This window comes from Diadema antillarum, unplaced genomic scaffold, assembly GCF_040938485.1.
Source record: "Diadema antillarum isolate AM-2024a unplaced genomic scaffold, OU_Dant_1.0 seq00000894_RagTag, whole genome shotgun sequence".
Taxonomy (NCBI): Eukaryota; Metazoa; Echinodermata; class Echinoidea; order Diadematoida; family Diadematidae; genus Diadema; species Diadema antillarum.
The window spans coordinates 72,076-91,302 of NW_027271757.1; the positions used below are offsets into that span (position 1 = coordinate 72,076).

The 19,227-nt window shown below is 39.7% G+C and overlaps 1 protein-coding gene across 2 annotated transcripts in view; it reads left to right on the forward strand.

The window, feature by feature from the left end:
- The window catches only part of LOC139740987 (uncharacterized), a 141,090-nt gene that overhangs the window by 50,115 nt on the left and 71,748 nt on the right, over positions 1-19,227 (forward strand). For both annotated transcript variants that reach the window (XM_071651571.1, XM_071651572.1), the window contains exon 2: positions 3,960-4,129. In XM_071651571.1, the coding sequence (XP_071507672.1) occupies positions 3,960-4,129 (170 nt within the window). The remainder of the gene's footprint in view (positions 1-3,959; positions 4,130-19,227) is intronic.

The window sequence follows — 19,227 nt, forward strand, 5'->3', positions numbered from 1 at the left end:
TCTTCTCTGATTAACCATCAGAAAAAAGAATTAAATGGAATCAAAATTTTCCAATAATTCACCAGATTGATCTCGTTCTTCCTTCAGCTTTCTTTCTTTCTAAGTAGCTTACATTGATCTGAGGTAATGTTGAATTGGCTTGGAAATATTTTTTTTTGCCTTGAGTAAATTGTCACTTAAGTTTGTTACGATTGTAATGGGGTATGACACATCACATAAACATAGCAGCAAACAGATCATTCAATTGGCAATGAATGCAAAAAGTTAAATGATATATATGATATATATGCCAGTTCTACTTTTATTGGAATGATTTTTTTTCCAAATCTTCTTAAATTGTTATTTAACCCCTTCATATCCAGGGCAATTTGAAATGAGACTCGAATATTCCTTGACTCCTTTCCAGAGCTTGGTTAGATCCATGTCGTTGAAAGCATGTCTAACTTCCACCAAATGACATTAAGATGAGTTTTTTTTCCTGCAATTTCAGCTTCCTTTTGCCCGAATTGTACAAGCTACATATCCTGCCAACGGTAATCCGTCTCCCTATCCTATCAAAGTTTGTGTTCTAGCAGCCAAGAGGAAGAAACATTTGCCATTCATACAATTTGTAAAAGATCGATCGTTTTGCAAAGATAGGGAAGGAGGAATCAAATTTTCCACTGTGTGTAATGGATGCAGCATAATGGTGATTCACTCAGGTGCAATTGTTCAAATCAAGTCGTTATATTAGTTTACTTTGTTTGATTTTCTTCACTTTATCTACATACCTTCTGGAAACTTCATAGCAGATTTGATTTCTGCACCCAGATGGCTTAGATGTAGATATTGATAATTTCCTGTCTCTGTAAACACTGTTTCTCCAGATAAATCATCCCTGTTCTCAGCCCTGTTAAATTGTGGATGAAGGAAGTGTATTCCAGTCACTCTTTTGCTTTTTTAACTCTATAATCTTACTAATTCATTTCATCCAGCATGGGTTCACCTCTAGAGGGGAAAAAGAAAGTTGGAAGGGGGCGAAAATAAAAAGCTCCACAAAAGTGGAAGTGAGGAAAAGAAGAAGAGAAAAAACAACAAGGAAAATGCACCAACCTCAATTTACTTGCATCCTTGGTTAACCAACCACCTGTTGTCATTATTTCTTATAAAACATACATGACTTGCATTGGAAATGAGAGACCTTGTGTTCTTGTCTTTCAAGTCTGATACGGAGCTGCTGCCGCGGGGTGTGATGTCATAGAGAGGTGTACCAATGTGTGATGGGGGGGGGCTTGCTATTTGCATTTTGTAAGAGTCAAACCAACAATATAAAAAATGGATTCTGTCTCGTTCATATTTTCATAGCTTTTCGCAGTCTGATGTTTGTACCTGTTGGTTATATAGATAGAGATCTACAGCATGATATCCTTTGGCACCAATTAGCACATGTGTGATAAAAAGCTGTTCCATTTTAGAAAGCAGAAATTTATCAAAATTGCAACAATCTATGGTATTGACGAGGGTAACCATTTATTGCACAATATCCCAGGGCACCAGTGAGCCCATGTCTAATAAAATGGTGTTGCATTTTGTAAAAGCGGAAATACTAAAACTACACTATCTATTCTGTATCTGCAATCATTTCATCCTTAAACATCATGTTTATATAGAAATATCAATTTGATCATTTTACCCAGGGTCATGAATATGACTTTCTGCTATTATTCAATTGAGTGAAAGTGCTCCATTCATGAAGACGTATGTTAAACAGTGAATGACCGCTGCATTTCCCCACTATCATTCTGTTCAGTGCAGGCTGTTTAAACCCACCGATGATCATTTGAGTTGATTTCAATGCACATTTTCCCATGTACATGTCAGTGCGGGTATGCCACCGAACTGGCAGTGAATGTGTTAACCGGCTCTTCTCCATGAAAGCGCGGATGGTTATAAGAACGTCGGTGCCTCTTTGAGGGGCTTACAGTACTACTGATGAAGGACGTCTGGTCTGTGCACACCGTGCTCACAGCTCTTTACTTTTGTCCAGATTGACGCAATTCAGTCATGATAAAGGAGGCAAAAATGTGGTTCATGAAAGCCTTTTCACGTCAGTGGTGAATGTCTTTGGACGCACTTGACTATAAAGTGAGCCGTGCTCGAGCGGAAGATTGAATTTAGTGGCTCAAATGGATGTGTCATTCGAAGTGTAAATTGGATTCATGGAAAAACAAGGAGCCACAGGCCAAGCAATGGAAAGTCTAAATGTTCCATCACCATTCATTTTGTGTGTGTGTGTGTGTTTTTTTTTTTGGTTTGCCTAATGTGTTCCTCCTTTGAGGTTATTCTTTGAACGTTTGTTTTCTCCCCCTCCCCCCCCCCCTCTCACTCTCTTCATACATTTCTTCTTTGGAGTGTAGGAAATCAGTGAATCTGGTGTGTGTATTTTGTTGTCCTTGTTATAAAAAGCTATACAAGGCAAAGCTATTGTTATCCAATATTATATATTATCATCTATATAGGACGTTTAAGCGGTGCATTAAAAACGCGTATTGTAGTGCGCTCATTTTTTACCGTTCAATATCAGAGCTTATTGAACGAAACGCATAGACCAACGTATTAATTCCCCATAGGCTACCATGGTTACTTGCCGTTCAAGATCACACCATATTCAATTCTGTCTCGTCTGTTGCGCGAGCGCTTGCTGAATGCGCAAACGCTACTAGTGCGCATCATTTTGTTACAATTCACAAGCGCGCAAACATCTTGCTAGTTGCTTGTTTCATACGCAGTTTTAGGGGCTTCCCCTTTTCAGCGCTGGGACGTGACTGCCGCGAGTCAACTTCAAAGACAAGAAGAAGCCCGGTAATTTAGAGCAGCTTATGCTTGCTCTACTTGATAGTATAGATGATAATAATTATATTGGATGGCCTTGATTCATGGGATACCAGGGGATATTGCACTCGTTAGGGTTAATATTGCACACATCTTCGATTCGTGCAATATTGGCCCTAACTCGTGCAATATTCCCTGGTATCCCATTCATAGCCATCCAATATCATATAATTGCAGTCAAAGGAATTCCTTCTTGAATCAAACTAATTGAATGTGTCAGATTCATCTAAGCTTCCATCAAAACAATGTTTGGTGAACATCAAATATGCTTACACACACACACACACACACACACACGCACACACACACATGCACACACATATGAACATGTGCAAATATGCATACATATAATGTATTTACATGTATGTATGAATATAACTATATGTAATGTGTGTTTTTTGTTTGCAGATTGATTTCTCTGCATTTATTTCAGCAGCAGTATGATGTAAACGACAAAGTACTCGATTATAAGTCATCAAGTGACAAGTAAACACTGCAGTGTACATGTTTTTTTAAACAAAACCCCATTTGATATTATAGGTAAATACAATCTTGATTTAGGCAGACGATGAGAGTATCATAAGCAATTCCTAGAAGCAATAGGAGCCCCCAAAATGCATACATATAGGTATGTTAGATTCAGAAAATAAGTGTCACAATAATAATTTGCCAGTTAGTACTATTTCAAAGGAAATTGCATGTTATGCTTGTGCTGTTTACTTGTGCAGTGTGCATATTGTTAAGAATTTTGACTCTGCAGAGTAATATTGCCATTTCTCACAGAGAATTGTTGTTGTTGTTGTGGGGATTAAAAAAAAAAGTATATGGATGTGTTTGTGTATGTATGTATGTATGTATGTATGTATGTTTGTATATCATGTATTGGTCTCTACCTTTGCAGCATCCAGCTATGTGGTTGCATCATACAGGGTCAGTAAAGACTGGGAAAAAAAAATATTTCTGGCAGACAAAGTCAAGTAAACAGTTCCTTTGTGATAAGAGTAAACACATGTTAAGAATTAGATTTTGTTTACCAGTTGATTAATAGCTCCCTCTTCTCCCCTTCCCTTCCCTTTCTTCCTTGACAGATTTCTCGTAGGAAATCTGGAGGCACTGCATATCCAGCCCTACCGTGTATCTCAGGTGGGCTTTGACTCGTGCGACACGCTGGGCGGTGAACCGGTGATCGACTCGCCGACCGATCAGCCCTTTATTGTGCCGGACGGGTACCTGCAGGCAGGATCGAATTTCTTCATCGGTAAGACGCCTCCAGAAAACTGGATCTAGGGTTTCCTTCCTCTTTCTTTTTCTTCTTCCTCTTTTTTAAAGGGTCGGGGGGGGGGGGGAGCTTGTATTTTATTCATCCTCTGATTATTTCTGCTTTCATCTAATCTCACTGCTAGGGGCAACTTTGCAGGTTGGAAGGGTTGAAGGTAATCAGAAGTATTTGTATTGGAACCAAGGTTGTGCATCACAGGTAAAAGACCTTATTGCAAATCTGGAGCGCTTACGAAAATGAAGAGAAAGATTGAAAGAGTAATCAGTTTCTTCAGAGTTTGAAACATGTTTCATACTTTGGATGTGGTGATGACGAAATCACTGGTGTGAAATCCAATCCACCATTGTGTTATAAAATTTATGTAGTAGAAACAAGGCCATACGAGCATTTCCACATCTAACACAGAGTTGAAAGCTTAGCCTCAAGAATTTAATCTCACCTGTTATCAATTTTTGGTAGATGTAAGCCACCTGGTAGAATATGAATCAAATTTTGGCAAGTAAGCATGAAGATTTTGCCCCCCCCCCCCAAAAAAAAAAAAAGAAAAGAAAAGAAAAGAAAAGAAAGGGAAAACAGCCTGTGTGATGAGATGATCACCAACTGCACTCATGACCTTTTGAAAGACGGTTTGTGTGTGTGTGTGTGTCCCCAGGAGATATTCACCAGATGATACATTAATTTCAAAGATACGATCTTAGATTCATGTTCAGATGTCTCTGTGAGTGATGAAACTCCTGGAAGGTAAATATGCTAATGATCACATGTCAGTGGAGTTTGAAGACAGGAAGGATGAAAGGATGTGAAAATTGACAATGAATGAAAGAGGGATGGATAGATGGATTGGGGGGGGGGGGGGAGAGAATGATGGCTAAAGGAGAAAGGGTGGAGAGGATTTATGTATAGCCTGAGACCAGCCTGTTCTTTTTTTTTCAGTCCTGGGGCTATAACAGAACACTATCAGTATCAGCGAGTGGTGGCTTGGAATGACACATATCCATCAACCCTGAAGTGTTTCAGTCCCTAGATCTGTTCAAGGATCTGAGCAATTTATTGGGAATGGGGTGGGGGGGGGGGGGGGGGAAGAGAGGACATAAAGCAGATATACTGAATAGATTCAACTCGATGCCTTTTTGTCTTCATGCATAATGTGAATTTCATATCTAAAGGAGATAGCGATGTATTGATACATAGATTAGGAGAGGAAAAAGAGAAACAAACGAAGGAATTTGTGGATTTAGAATCATGAACATATGTGATGAATTTAGTTTTATACATGCATACAAGTAATATACACACAAACATACATACATTTATACACTTTTGTACATACATACATATTGTATATATGTGTGTATGTGTGTTGTGTGTGTTGTGTGTGTGTGTGTGTGTGTTGTGTGCTGGGCTAGTTTTATATTGAGTGAGGTAAAATGGGGATATAGTAAGTGGAGAAAGTAATAAAGGAATGAAGAAATACAAGAAATAGAGAAAAAAAAATGTGCAAGGGAAAAAGGTGAGAGAATGGAGGGAGGAAGAGGACAAGATACTGTAAAAGTGGAAATTTTCGCGTGTTCAAATTTTCGCGCATTTCGCGCAACCAGAAACTAGCGCGAAAATAAAAGCACGCGAATATTTTTGCTTGCCATATGTGCCTGTGCGTGATGTCTTGATTCCGCGGAATTAAAAACTCGCGAAACTCTTCCGACCCGGCCAAGCGCGAAAAATTAGTCACGCGAAAATATCCACTTTTACAGTAGACAGATAGATAGATGGAGGGAGAGAGTGAGTGAAAGGAGAAGAAGAAGAAGAAGAAGAAGAAGAAGAAGAAGAAGAAGAAGAGGAAACTGCAGGAGATCAATCAAAGCTGAGAAAGTGCTAAGGATTTCCACGGAGAGCATCGTATGCAGAGTCTGGTCGGCTTGCCAGGAAGGAAGTGAAGTAGCCCAGACATTAATAGACAGCAGGCTTTGGGTTTCAGGAAGCAGCTCTGTCTATGGGGGCAATTGGGGGTCCTGACTTTTATGATCATTATGTAAAGTAGAATTTTACCGTACATATTACTACTTGTTTACTTTTTGAAAAATGTTTTTATTGTGTAATCTTTATTTTATGGGGGATCTTTACTCAATTATTATGTAGACTGAAAAAAAAAGTGGTTAAGGACTTTTTACATTCTCCTCATTGATGGCAGTTGAAAACAAGATGTAATTGGTGCTGTTTCAAAAGTTCTTCGTGCAATGTTAAGATTTAGTTAGTGTAGCATGCTTTTGCTTTTAGTCTAATGAATCACAGACGAGGACTCATTCACGTCGGCAGTACATTAGCATCTACATTGTATTTTGTTCCATTGCGAGGAAAGCTATGGCTGTTTCACACAATTCATGGATGCATATTTCCCATAGTCTGTCCTAATCTGTTGAAGTTATGTTCAAGTAGTTTTATTTTTCTTTTTACATCATTGTTTCTTTTCAAAGTTGCCACATAATGGCATTGAATTTGCTCTATGCAGAGGTCTGATGAAGTTTTTGAATTGGCACAACACAGTGGTAAAAGTCATTTTCTGTGTTTCCTTTCATCCAGTATACAACCCCCAACCCCCCCCCCCCCCCCAACAAAAAAAGAGAGAAAAATCTACGAGTTTTTGTGGCATTTACCGAACCATTCAAAAATATAATACATTTTTGTTTTTTATCTATAGTTATTTTATAGTGTTGATTCTTATGACTTCTTTCTTTGCATCATTCTCATGGAGCCAGCATTCGGTTACAATCTATAGACATCTCTTAGTTTCTCTTGGGAGAAATTTTATGGGACGATACTGAAGTTTTGTTTTGTTTTGTTTCTTGTATAGAGCGTGGCTTATCCTTTCCAAATCCCTTCTGACCCAGTCGGGACTTAATTGGAATCTTCAGAGAATTAAGGCCAATATGTCATGGAATTAATTGAACATTACATTGATTTTTTCCTTCAATAGTGTAATCACTGGGTTCAATTAAAGCAAAGTTTTTTTTTTCTGGAATGATATTGATGAGCTCTAGAAGCTACTTCTTGATATATTTGAAAATCATTTGTATGGAAGGGGAAAATTGGTTTCCTTTTGGAAAAATATCAACAATGGAAAGTGTGTATTTGTATTTGATTGTCGAAATGTTCTGATTTCAGCAGTTTATTGGGTTAAATGTGTCTGTATGTGTAGTATTAGTTCTTATGTGCATTTATTTAATGATGTAAATTGATTTGTAATAGTGCATAAACAAGTTTGGTTGTTATATTTTCTTTGAGATCATGTATAGGCCAGGCACAACAAATCATAGCAAAGGTCATGTAATGCACCAGAATGAGCAGTTGACATAAAACATTGTTCCACTGCTTCTAAATGTCTCGAAGGCATTAACAAGACCTGTTTTTTTTTTTTTTTTTTTTTTTTACTTTTGTAATGAAAATAGTATTGAAATGACATATGGTTACTGCTGCCATCTCTACTATCACCAGTGTATTATTTTTTTTTCTAAAGAATTTCCTTTAAATGGATTGGCATTGTCATCTTCCCATTGGCAATATTCAAGTGTTTCCGTTCATGGAAACGTTCGCTTCAGCGCTCGTGCCTCAGATGATTATTCCATTTGATTTATTCCAATTTCCGTATTCTTCCACCCCAACTTCATCAAAAGGTGACAATTTCAGACACTCTGAATTGACACACTTTCTCCTCTGTTAAATGAATCAAACTGGGGTGAACATGTTGTTATTTATAAAGAAAGCACTATCTTCCAGGCAATTCTCCTTTTTTTTTTAACATTATAGGGGATGTAATCTAATGTCGCCATGGTTACCGTTTCCACTCATCCAAAAGTTGCCCTCCTTTCTCTGTCTGCCTCATCCGTTCAAAAAAAAAAATGTAGATATCAGGCCTCACATGCAATTGTCAGGTTTCTCAAAGGAAATGTCAGAAGTCAAGCCGTATCAGTGGAGCGTGTGTGTGTGAGTGTGTGTGGGTATGTTTGTGTGTATGTATGTATAAAAGAGAAAGAGACAGATAGACAGACATAAAGAGAGATAGAGAAAGAGAGGAAAGTAGGGAGAGCAAGGTGCTGGAATACGATTGGGTGACATCCTGGTTGAAGTAAGCCCAGGCTAAATATGACACAGTCATCTACAGATCGAAGGGAACAGATTGATGATGGCGATATCATACCCATTTGGGGATATCGAGTGGAAATTTGAGCGGGTCCTCTGCGCGAGAGGGAGCGGTCGCGCGGCCCGAAGCTCCGAAAAGCGTTAGAGACACCAACAAGCTATGACGTATCACCCCGGCCAGGGTTGTGCCGCCGAGATGTTTTTCGGCCGGAGACTTTGAAGTGTTAGAGCCTCTTTTTTCCAGCTTATTCTCTGACATTTCAGCCAAGTTTCAAGGCAGCTGACAACAAGCTGCGATGTCGAGTTTTTCACCCAAAGTCTTTCCTCTTTTACAGCCATGTGGTGCTGAAATGTTCCTCTGGGTTTGGGTTTGAGGTTCAGTTACTTTTCATGCTAAAAGCACCAGCAGTTGTTATTTTCTCACACGCTAATATCATTGAGTCTGCTACTTTAAAAAAGTGTCGGCCATCTTGCGCAATCTAGTTGCAAGTGACAAGTGATACAGTCTAGAAGTTACCATAATAATGTAATTTTGTCATAAGCTTCACCTCACTATTGCCTCAATGAAAAAAAGTGCTGAGCTTCATCAATATCTATTCAGCTTACATATCGTACATGTGTGTTTTGCCATTGAGAGCATGCTGCTTTCATAATCTACTATGAAGAAATAGAGAAGAGAAAAAAAAATACAGACCTATGAATTGGAGGCAGATTTGCACATAACATCGCTTACAAGTACATCTAACATTTACTTCCTTCTGTGCCTTGGTGTGCACCTGTCTGGCCAGTTGTAGTCAATATAAGGGATGTGCATTATAAAGCATACATGGTTGGCAACAGCACATTTACACATGGGGCAATATGCAAGCAGCTGAGAGATAAAGGCTGGACATGGTGCAGCAATATTTGTGTGTGTATTTTTCAGAGTTTGTATTGTATGTGTGTGTGTGTGTGTGAGTGCTTATGTGTGAAAAAGACAGGGGAGGATTGTGAGAGATCCCCTTGAGAGAAGACTACTATAACAATATGCAACAAACAAAATCTGAATAGTTTGATGGCAAAAGGGGTTTAGTGCCATTTTTAAACATTGTAATTGCAACTGATTGACAAATTGCCCTACATTGCTGTAAATTGATCAGTATTTTAGTGGTAGCCATGACCAAAAAAAAAAAAAAAAAAAAAAAAAATCATGGGCATACGTACTCGAGCAGGATTCAAACCTATGACCTGATCTCTGGACAGGTGTCTTACCCACTAGACCACTGTGCTTCCGCCCGACAGCCAGTGTTGGTTCTAACCCTTATATTATGCAGCGGGTACTGCGTGATTATTTGTAATTTATGAAATTCTTCTGTCGAGTTTTGATTTCTTTTGTCATGGCCACTACTTTGTACAACACTGATCAATTCAGTGCTTCTTTACATTGATGAAGGGCAATTTGTCAATCTAGTTTAACAGAAATAACTCGACAGAAGAATTTTGTGAATTTGAATTGTAAAGTAAGTCCATCATCAGATAGAGCAAAATAAGACTTTTCCAGTAATACCCCACTTGTTACATAATATGGAAATTATTGAAGATATGAGAAAAAAATATCTCATATCTTCTCTATATTTTCTATGTTTTCAGCAGCTTTAGTCACAAATACCTGGTATCTCACATTGTCAAGACTGGAGTTAACTTGTTTTGTGAGTAGACTCATTGTATCTAGAGTCGATAATAATGAATTCACAGGAACATGTATTTTTATAGGAATTGTTAGAAAAAGTAGAGATACTTCAAGAACATTTCTTTCAGCAAGAGCTTTACTCAGTAACTCTAAAAGTTTTCATGGTATCTTGAGCAAAAAAGAAGAAGAAGAAAGAGATAAAATGTTCACTGTTTCTTTGCAGAATCATGTTCCCATCTTGGGTTGGTTTTCAAGAGTTGCTGCATTATACATGATATCAATAAAAGCATTTGAAACACTGGGCAGGATCTCATCTCCGGAATTCTTTATGATGCATCAATTCAGTGACTCACACGCCAAGTAGGCACATGAATTTGATCTCAGGAATAACCCTTATGAATGTGCACCAAGGTCGATATCAATGCAGGATGTTCTAAAATAGGAACCCTTTGATATGTCTTCCCCCCGTCCTCGGCATCTAACATGCCACAACGAATTCCGTTCTTATTCGAAGGCAATTTATCATGTGGAACACCAGCCGAACACATCTATTTGCCATTTTATTGGTGTGGAACCCTACAAATTGATTGCCAGAGATTTACTTTTAAAAGCTGGGAGACTTGTGGGGGGGGGGGGTGGATGGGGAGGGAAGGAATTATTTTGAGGGAGACGTACACCCCAGCAAGCGAAATTGAAGACATGGTGCCAATTTGGTGTAAGCGAGGAGAGTTTGTCGTGTGCATCCCGAGTTTCTTAGTTATAGCCCTGGTGGAGCTGTTTCTTTTCTGCGTGGATTTAAGTCGTGCCTCCGCAATAAAACATTGATGTGGCTGGCAGGCTGCAACATGCAGGTTTGAGGAGGAGAGGGGGATTTGGATTCTTCTAGCTGGGGGGTCCTCCAATACGGATTTTCACTGCCTCAGTGAACGGGGATGGGTGGATGGGGTGGCATGGGATGGAATTGGTCGGAGGAGGAGGAGGATTTTGGTTTCTCTTGATTTGCAGTCGGGTCCAGTTCCATCACTTTCTGATTTCATCAGAGGAGAGCTTGATGATGCAAAGGCGGGTTTAGCGGTGACTGGAGGAAAACCGGTGCGGCAAGACGTTTGCAGCATCAATCAATGATGCGGAGGGGATGAGGCTTAAAGGAAATCGTAGCGATTGTGTGCGAAGTAAGAGTCGGAGGTTCGGGGTGTATAAAACAAATAACACACACACTCACACAGACGCACACAAATGAGCGTGCACGAACACAGCAAGCTGTGTAGAATTTGTGTCATCTGTCATTGTTTCCTTCCTTCATTTCCTCCTGCAAATGGAAGTGATGGAAAGAAAGACTGCATTCCAATAGAACTTAATGAAATCTCTAAAGCCTCAGTATATTTCAGCAAGGATAACGAACAAGTGAAATGGCATTTCCAACTACAGGTATAAATCTGTGGCTACAAATAAGTTGCCGGGTAGGTTTGTGGAAGCATTTGATAACAGAAGACATATCTCAAAGTTTAGATAATGAAACAAAACCAAATAGAACTTTTTTAAATGCTCTTTTTTTTTTGAGCATGACTAGTGACATACACTGGTGCCATTTAAATACTTTTATTGGCTCTCCAACTTTCAAAGCCCCCCCGGTACTACCTTGAGTGCAGTTACAAAATGTTATGTTGTAACATTTATTCTATAAAGATGGGCACATTGAATGGGGGAAGGGGGGGGGGGAGATTTTTATAGAATGCACAGATATTTGAGTTACATGACAATGTGTTTAAATGGTAGGATGATGTGCGCTAATCTTAACTGGTCTTATGTTTTATGTGTGTGAGATTCTGGCTGGTGGAACACATACACGTACATGCTCAATATAATTCTGTGTGTTTTCTCATGTTGCAAGAGAAACAATGTTTTGTAGCAACCTGTGAACTCTCTTCTGTGACATAGTCAAACATCTTGAGCAGAAAATAGAGGGAAAAGAGACTTTGATGGTAGGGGAGGGGATGGGGGAGGGATGGCTGAACGTATGGACAACAGTGAAAACAGCTGCACCAATCATCTGCCTGCCGCGAGAATTTCGCGCTCCAGTAGTCGCCCTTACGAGGTCTGTCGTCGCCGCTCACGATGATACTGTTTTTACAGGCTCGGCTGCTGCGTGGTTACATCGAGTGTCCTCACCAATCCGGCAGATTATAGCCCTCCTCTCCCCCTTTGCATCCTCGCATTTTCTCCTGTGCTGTGAAGGGTTTCATTAGACTCTTGGGGTCTACACAGGGAGAGACCGCTGCCTTGCGTTTACCTGCGAGGGGGGACACATATTGATCTGGCCAATTCGTGGTCTATTTATAAATGTGTGCTTGTGCCGTTTTGGCAGTTGGCAACACAGTGTCTTGTATTTAGAACATACCAGGAAGCACATTCTTCAAAGGGAGTGAATGCACGAGTCTAACAGGTCTCCCTCAAGTTTGAGACACAGTATTTTCAGGTGTGGGAGGGGGGGGGGGGGGAGGGAAAGGGAGGGCCTTTAGATCTCCATGTCATGTTCTTTTTGAGAATTTGCAACTGTCGGTACACGTAAATCACATGACATATTAAATGAAAACAGCCAATAGTTTTGCGCTTTGAGTATTTAAACATATGCTTGGCCATATAATGGCAACAAACAGGCTTTTTGCCTTTAAATACTCTCATTCCTTTCACCAAATGAGTTGGAATGGTGGATTTTTTTCAAAAATTTGGAATGTGCCATTCACACACCAACTTACGTCAACAGAGAAAATGTCACGAACTTAGGTACCACGGCTTCTATCTTCAACCTGATAGTTATGGGACTTGTGGAGAGAAGCCCCCCACCCCCATAAAAAAGGGGAAATGGTAACCTCTTGCAGCCCCAGTTTACTCCAGTTGCTTCTGCTTCCTTTCAAACATACAGAGCTTTCAAAGCATAGAAAGCTGCAAAACTATTCCTGTAGAGGCATATCCCAGGCAGAAGAACATTTGCATGATATTTGTATGCACTACTTATTACCCACCACAAAAACAAAATACAGGTATTGATATACATTAGCTCTTTGTAAAAATTGGGGCACCGTATTCCTGTGAATTAACACTTACTTTATGCACACGATGATGTGATGCCTTGAGAATTCATTCCTTGGTCCCGGCAGATACATTGAATTTCTCCTTAAGTGTGTTGGGAAATATATACCACAAATATTAAGTGCACTTTTGAATTTTGAATGATATCAAACTTGTCATGCTCTTGTGGGGGAATATCAACTGATCAAATCCTTGCACCGTCTCACGTTTGCACGTAACCCCTGTCCACTCTTACAAATCCTGGGAATGTGACCGTGGCATTACTATGTGCAATACCTGAATGTATTATGAGATTATGTGGATACCTCCTTTCTCCCCACCCTCACCCCCCACCCCAACCCCCTGGCTTTCCTACCCCTCCTCCCCCCCCCCCCCTCAAAAAAAAAAAAAAAAACGGCCAAGGTTATTCCTGCGGGGGAAATGAGAATTCTTGTCAAAAAAAGGGGGCTCATCAAAAATGCCAAAAGTCAAGCATGCCACAGTTACTTTTCGTCATGATGTGCACATACCATACAGGAGGGAAATTGGCATGCAAACACTACAGATTGGAGTCACAGAGTGAACATGTGTGAAAGGGAAAAGGTGTGTGTGTGTGGTGGAGGGGGGTGAGTTAGCTGTTGACTTAGGCTGAGGCGAATCAATATTTCGATAGCGAGAGAGGGAGAGAGTTTACCTACGTTCCGCAAGTCCAAATAATAAATAGTCCAAGTTAATTTGCTGACATGGTTATTTTCGGTTGTGTCCCTGCGCCCAGGGGAAACGGGCGAGTGACGGTTGACTGGCAAGGGCCGGGAAAGTGCAGGAAAATGGCCGCCGCGATCGTGTTACTCTTTGTTTCAGGCGGGATTTGCTCGGTCAAGCTTGAAAGCGGAGCACGCAGTATTGGCTGTGATTTAAAGGTGGCAGTCTTTCCTTGGATGAACTGAGCAAATCCACTTACGGCATACCTGGCTGAAGGGGGCATAGATTTTCAGTATCTTACAAGTTCTTTCGCAGCTCAAACTCGACAATAACTTATTAAACTGATTGGAAGGAAGGTAATACAAAGTATGTAATTCATAACCTGTCTTCTTGAACCCATAAATGGATCTTCTTGTTGCCTCAAGATAGCAAAATCTCATTAATCAGTGAAGTAATGCACTGTGTCTTCTGGAGGATCATGGAACATATTAAAGGAAGCTTCCTTAAAAGATAAACAATGTTTCCCTGTGCATTGCACCATTGCCTGTTAGAATATGTACTACTTTGATGTGAAACAAAGGCTTCACTACAGATGCATAAAGGTAGAAATTTCAATAATCTATTAATCATGTTTCATTTGTAAAAGAAAAAAAGAAAAGAATTTTCATTCAAAATATGTATTCCCATAGTTTTATATTGTTGTGATCTGCAGATATAGTGATTCAGCTCTAATCCATCAAATCATATGCTGCAAATGATCTTTTGTTCATAACCAGTAATGTTTCATACGTTTTTTCCTGGAAACATATTTTATGACAAAACACAGCTTTGGCTTTAAACTGCAATAAGACCATCTATTATGGGGAACAATCCTCTCACCCACCCATACCCAATTTCCTGTGGTGTTCTGCATGGTGAAGATTGTTGCAGTTAAAGGTAAACTCTGGTATATGACAACACCCACATGCTGTTTTTCTCTTCAAAGTGAAGGTGTGTTTTCTTAATTCAAATAGATGTATAAGGTGCAATGTTGAACTGACTTTCATGTACATAGACATTACAGATAGGCAAACTTTCCAATTTACATCTAGTGCACTCTATTCTAGTCCAATTCACAGTCTTTCATGTCTTTCAGTCCCTGGACTCATATACTGTTGATTTAAAATGATTGTTCACAGGAAGGAAAATCAGAATAAAAAAGAAAAGAAGAAACCCTCATGCCAAACTCAACATTTAACCCACAAAAGAACAAACACTTAACACTGATTTTCACTTTATTAAGTCCTGGTAAATATCAAAAGCACTAGCATGTTGGGAAGATATCTCAGCATACAGATTGTATGGATATTACCAAAATATTTTTACCCCCTGCACTAATCAATCTTGAAGTGAAAGATTGTGTTGATGGAGGATGGTATTAAGCCAAATACCCATGGCCCATGGGGTTCATATAATGCACAACTATGGCTACTGATATTAGAACCAGGCTAGACATATGTGATAACATGAATATCATTTCCTTAGAAAATCAGTATAAGAGTCCAGGTAATAGAGGTGTTAATGGTAATATGTCTTGGGATGGTATATCAAACAGCAGAATGAATTTCCTTGTGTGTTTCTCAAAAGCAATTCGTCCATATCTACCTTAGATAAGTCTTCTTAAATTCATCCCACGCACATGCACACTGGCTGAGTACGTATATAATGCGTATATGATATGATTATATATTTCATCTGTAGGAGAAGAAGTGTGTTGAAACTTTATTTTTGCCTTTTACATCAAATGGTAACAACACAGTTGAAGGAGAATTTTAGCCTGTGCTTGGTTTTAAGAGATCCTTGACCTGTATATATCTGTTTTCCTCTGACTGCAACATCTCCCTTGCAAAATTTGTGTGCGTTTTTTTAATCTCTGCCAAACTGAGAGACTATTTCAGGAGATATATTTCTCCGGCAGAGTGAAGTCATTTGAAATGTCTTGTCAGTTGACAGTGAATATATAGTGCTAGAGTAATGATTTCTAGAGTGCTTTTAGTGTTTATCTCTTTATATCTTTCTCTTTTAATCAGGTTGTCTATCTCTTGGCTCTTCTGTATATCTCTCCATCAATTGTTTCTGGTTTGCACTCTGCTCAGGTTTTTTTTTTGACAATCATATCTAATGATAGGGAACAGACACATATTGAGATACACACACACACTGAAACATACACACACACCCACCCACACACACACACACACACACACACACTGAGACACATGCCTATGCCTTCTTGAAAACAAATAAACAGATACTAAAACAAACAAAGAAAGAAACACAGACAGGTCAGTGCAATCAAATGATGATTATCAAGTCAGCGCCCGGTCTGACCTCGGCGCGGTCTCGGTTGGCGGAGCTACCCAAATCCCCCCGACGGGTCAAGATCTCGCGCCAAATGCACCTCGGGAGCGTATCATCCCCTGTTTGTGTTGCCATCTCTTGGGCCAACATTTGCGCTCTTTTTGAAATTAAAATCGGTCATGCGCATGATGCGAGCGTGTGCCAGCGGAAGCGGTCGCAATGCCACGCATTGGGTGTGCTGGCTCTTCCCCTTCGTGAGAATTTGATTATTTCCATCTTATTTGTTGTTGTTGTTGTCATTATACATAAGGTAGGAAAAGAAAATGCAAATGCATCGTGGGAATACAGCTTTCACTTTCTGTGAGTAGACTGCAGGTGGTGAAAAGTAAAGCACCATCATCTGCTCTACAAATAGAAGTCACCTATACAAGAAATAGAAATTTTATCTGCACCGCTTCTTCTGAGATGCATTAAGAGATCAGCTTCAGTGTGCTATAATTTCATATACACTGTATATGTAGTACAGAGGAGACCAGTAAGGAATGGAGCCATCAAAATAGTTCTTAACCCGTTGAAGACTGGTCCTGAGTATGCATAGGCAGGTTTCTATTGGAAATGTGTGTTATAGCAAAATCAGCTTGTCCTCAGTTGGTAAAGTTAAGGATATACACGTAAGTTTCAGTGATATCTGCATGCTCTGGACGATGGCCAGCAGCATTCTTTCTACTGGGTATAAATGTGGGGGAAGGGATTGCAGTTTTGGTTTATTTCAGCACAAATTTGATCGAGTTAAAGTACAGATATTGCTTTTTAAATGTCATAAGATACCCTGTGAAGCCCACATACATGAATCTTTAAAGTCATGATTTGTCAAATTGATTTCATTGTATTTGGACCAGTGACTGAAAATAAATTGACATTTATTGACTCAGAATCATACCCCTCAATCATGAAGAGAAGATAATAATGCTGGAGAGTGCATCTCCAGTGTATCATGGGGTAGGTATGAACATCATCATTCAGGTCATTACAACTCTATTCCACTGAGTGTACCCTCCATGATACTTTTGACAAAGTTGTGCCATCTTTTGTTGTTTCACAAAATGAGATTCAGTATTGGCATGACAGCATTATTGTCTTTTTCATTGAGATTTTTGGCAAATTCAGATGTACCCGCAAGATCTGTGTGTGTGTGTGGGGGGGGTGGGGGTAATTGGAGGGGCGCATGTACCGTCACACCTCACAGATTCTCACGGGGGACAGTGACCCATAGGCATAGATGGCTGCCAGCAGATGAAAGTAGCTGGAAACTTGTTTATGGAATCACAGACAAACACCCTCAAAAAGGCGCGGTGAGGCAACTCGAGCGGAAACAAGAAAACGAAAAAGAAGAAGGGAAAATAAAGACAGAACGCCTCTCGCTCCCCGTCAATAGATCATCGACGTCATTACGCTCTGATCCGGACTTCCCCTGCATCAATCAAATGGGGTCTCTTGGGCAGTGAAGAAGTGGAGAACTTTCCCTTCTGTCCCCCGGTGGAGCAGATGCAAGTATCTCTCCAAGCTCTGTCCACAACAACCACAATTTTTTTTTCAGAGGTCAGTTTTACCCTTTGTTTCATCATTTCCCATGAAGATCCCATAGAGATTGCTTAGTTTTTACTTCTTATTTAATTTAATTTAATTTAATTTAATTTAATTTCATGTATTTATCTTAATCATAAAGAATACAAGCACACAAAACATATCATACAAGTAAAAGACAACAATATTCATATTCTGAATGTGTCAAAAAATAGTGTAATGACAATAGTAGGATGTGAAGCAGTTGTGCATGATATCTACTTAATAATGCTGAAAATTGTAAAGAGGATTGAATGGAGATTTTTTTTTCTTAATCCTCTGTCAAGTAGGGTTCATATAATGTCTGCATACATGATCAGGTAGAAGAAGTGAAGGCATGAGACTGGGCAGGGGAATTGCTGTGCTCGTATCATGGTACTCACTGAAATTGATAGAATATGTAAACAAGTTATCCGCCAAGTTGCTTCGAATTAGGCTTCTGACCGAGTACCGGCTAAATCTCATTGACAGATATTTGCCCTAATCTACATCAAGAGCTGATTTATGGTTGGATTGGGAAGGTGGGGGGGGGAAGGGATGGGGGAAAGATGAGGGTAAAAGAGGGGAAAGAAGGAACACTGCACTCTCATTACATTTATTGGCCAATGAATCGCCCATCGCAATCTCAACACAGTTTACACAAGGCTGGACTCTCGACACTCACGCAATTAGGCAAGTGGGAACCGGCGCGGTGCTGCTCCGCATTCGACTCTCCGTAGCAACGGGAGCATGAAAAGAGTGAAGTTTGCCGATTAATGCGTCCTGCATGCCTCATTTGCAGGTTGCGTTCGACGTGGGCCTGAGCTCAGCACTTTTGCTGAAAGTGCAATTGGTATCAACAATAAGGGTTGTAGAACCTATTAAGAAGATCATCAACTGTACGCAAAAGAGCAAGCATGCCTATGTTTTCATTATTTGCTCATTAACGTGGCTCTAAACATTCTGTTTGCGGGGAAGTGCAGAATATGTAATTTCTTCGAGTAAGCAACTCAGCTATTATATGATGATACTGCTAATGAGAATAAGAATTAATACTGAAATTGATAATGAATACACTTCTGATGAAACATGCAGAATGGCTACTACATTAGTAGAGGAGCTAGAGCAATTATTTGGGTTTAAAAAAAGAGTTCTGAAAATTCTCATGATCACAGTAATGAGAAATTAATGAAAATTTACTCTAGTCCTAGGAGAAGCTCTCACCAGCTAAAGGGTGTATATTTCAACTTAAAGGTTAGACATCAGAGAGAGAGAGAGAGAGAGAGAGAGTCATAAGGAGTGAAAGAAGCAGATTTGGGGGTCATCAGTATCGGGGGTGTGAAATTCTTTTCTTCAAATAATCCCGCTAAACACTTAAAAGACAAAAAAAATCCTCTTTTTTGGGGTGTGTGTGTACAAATTCACTAATGCCTCTTCACTGGGCAAGACCTGATTAGATCAGTGTTCCAGTCTCACTGACAGGATTTATACAGAGCCTTGCCACTGATTTCTGAGGCTGTGCGTGTCTAGTTTAATCTCTCCTGGGTCAAACCCCATTTGA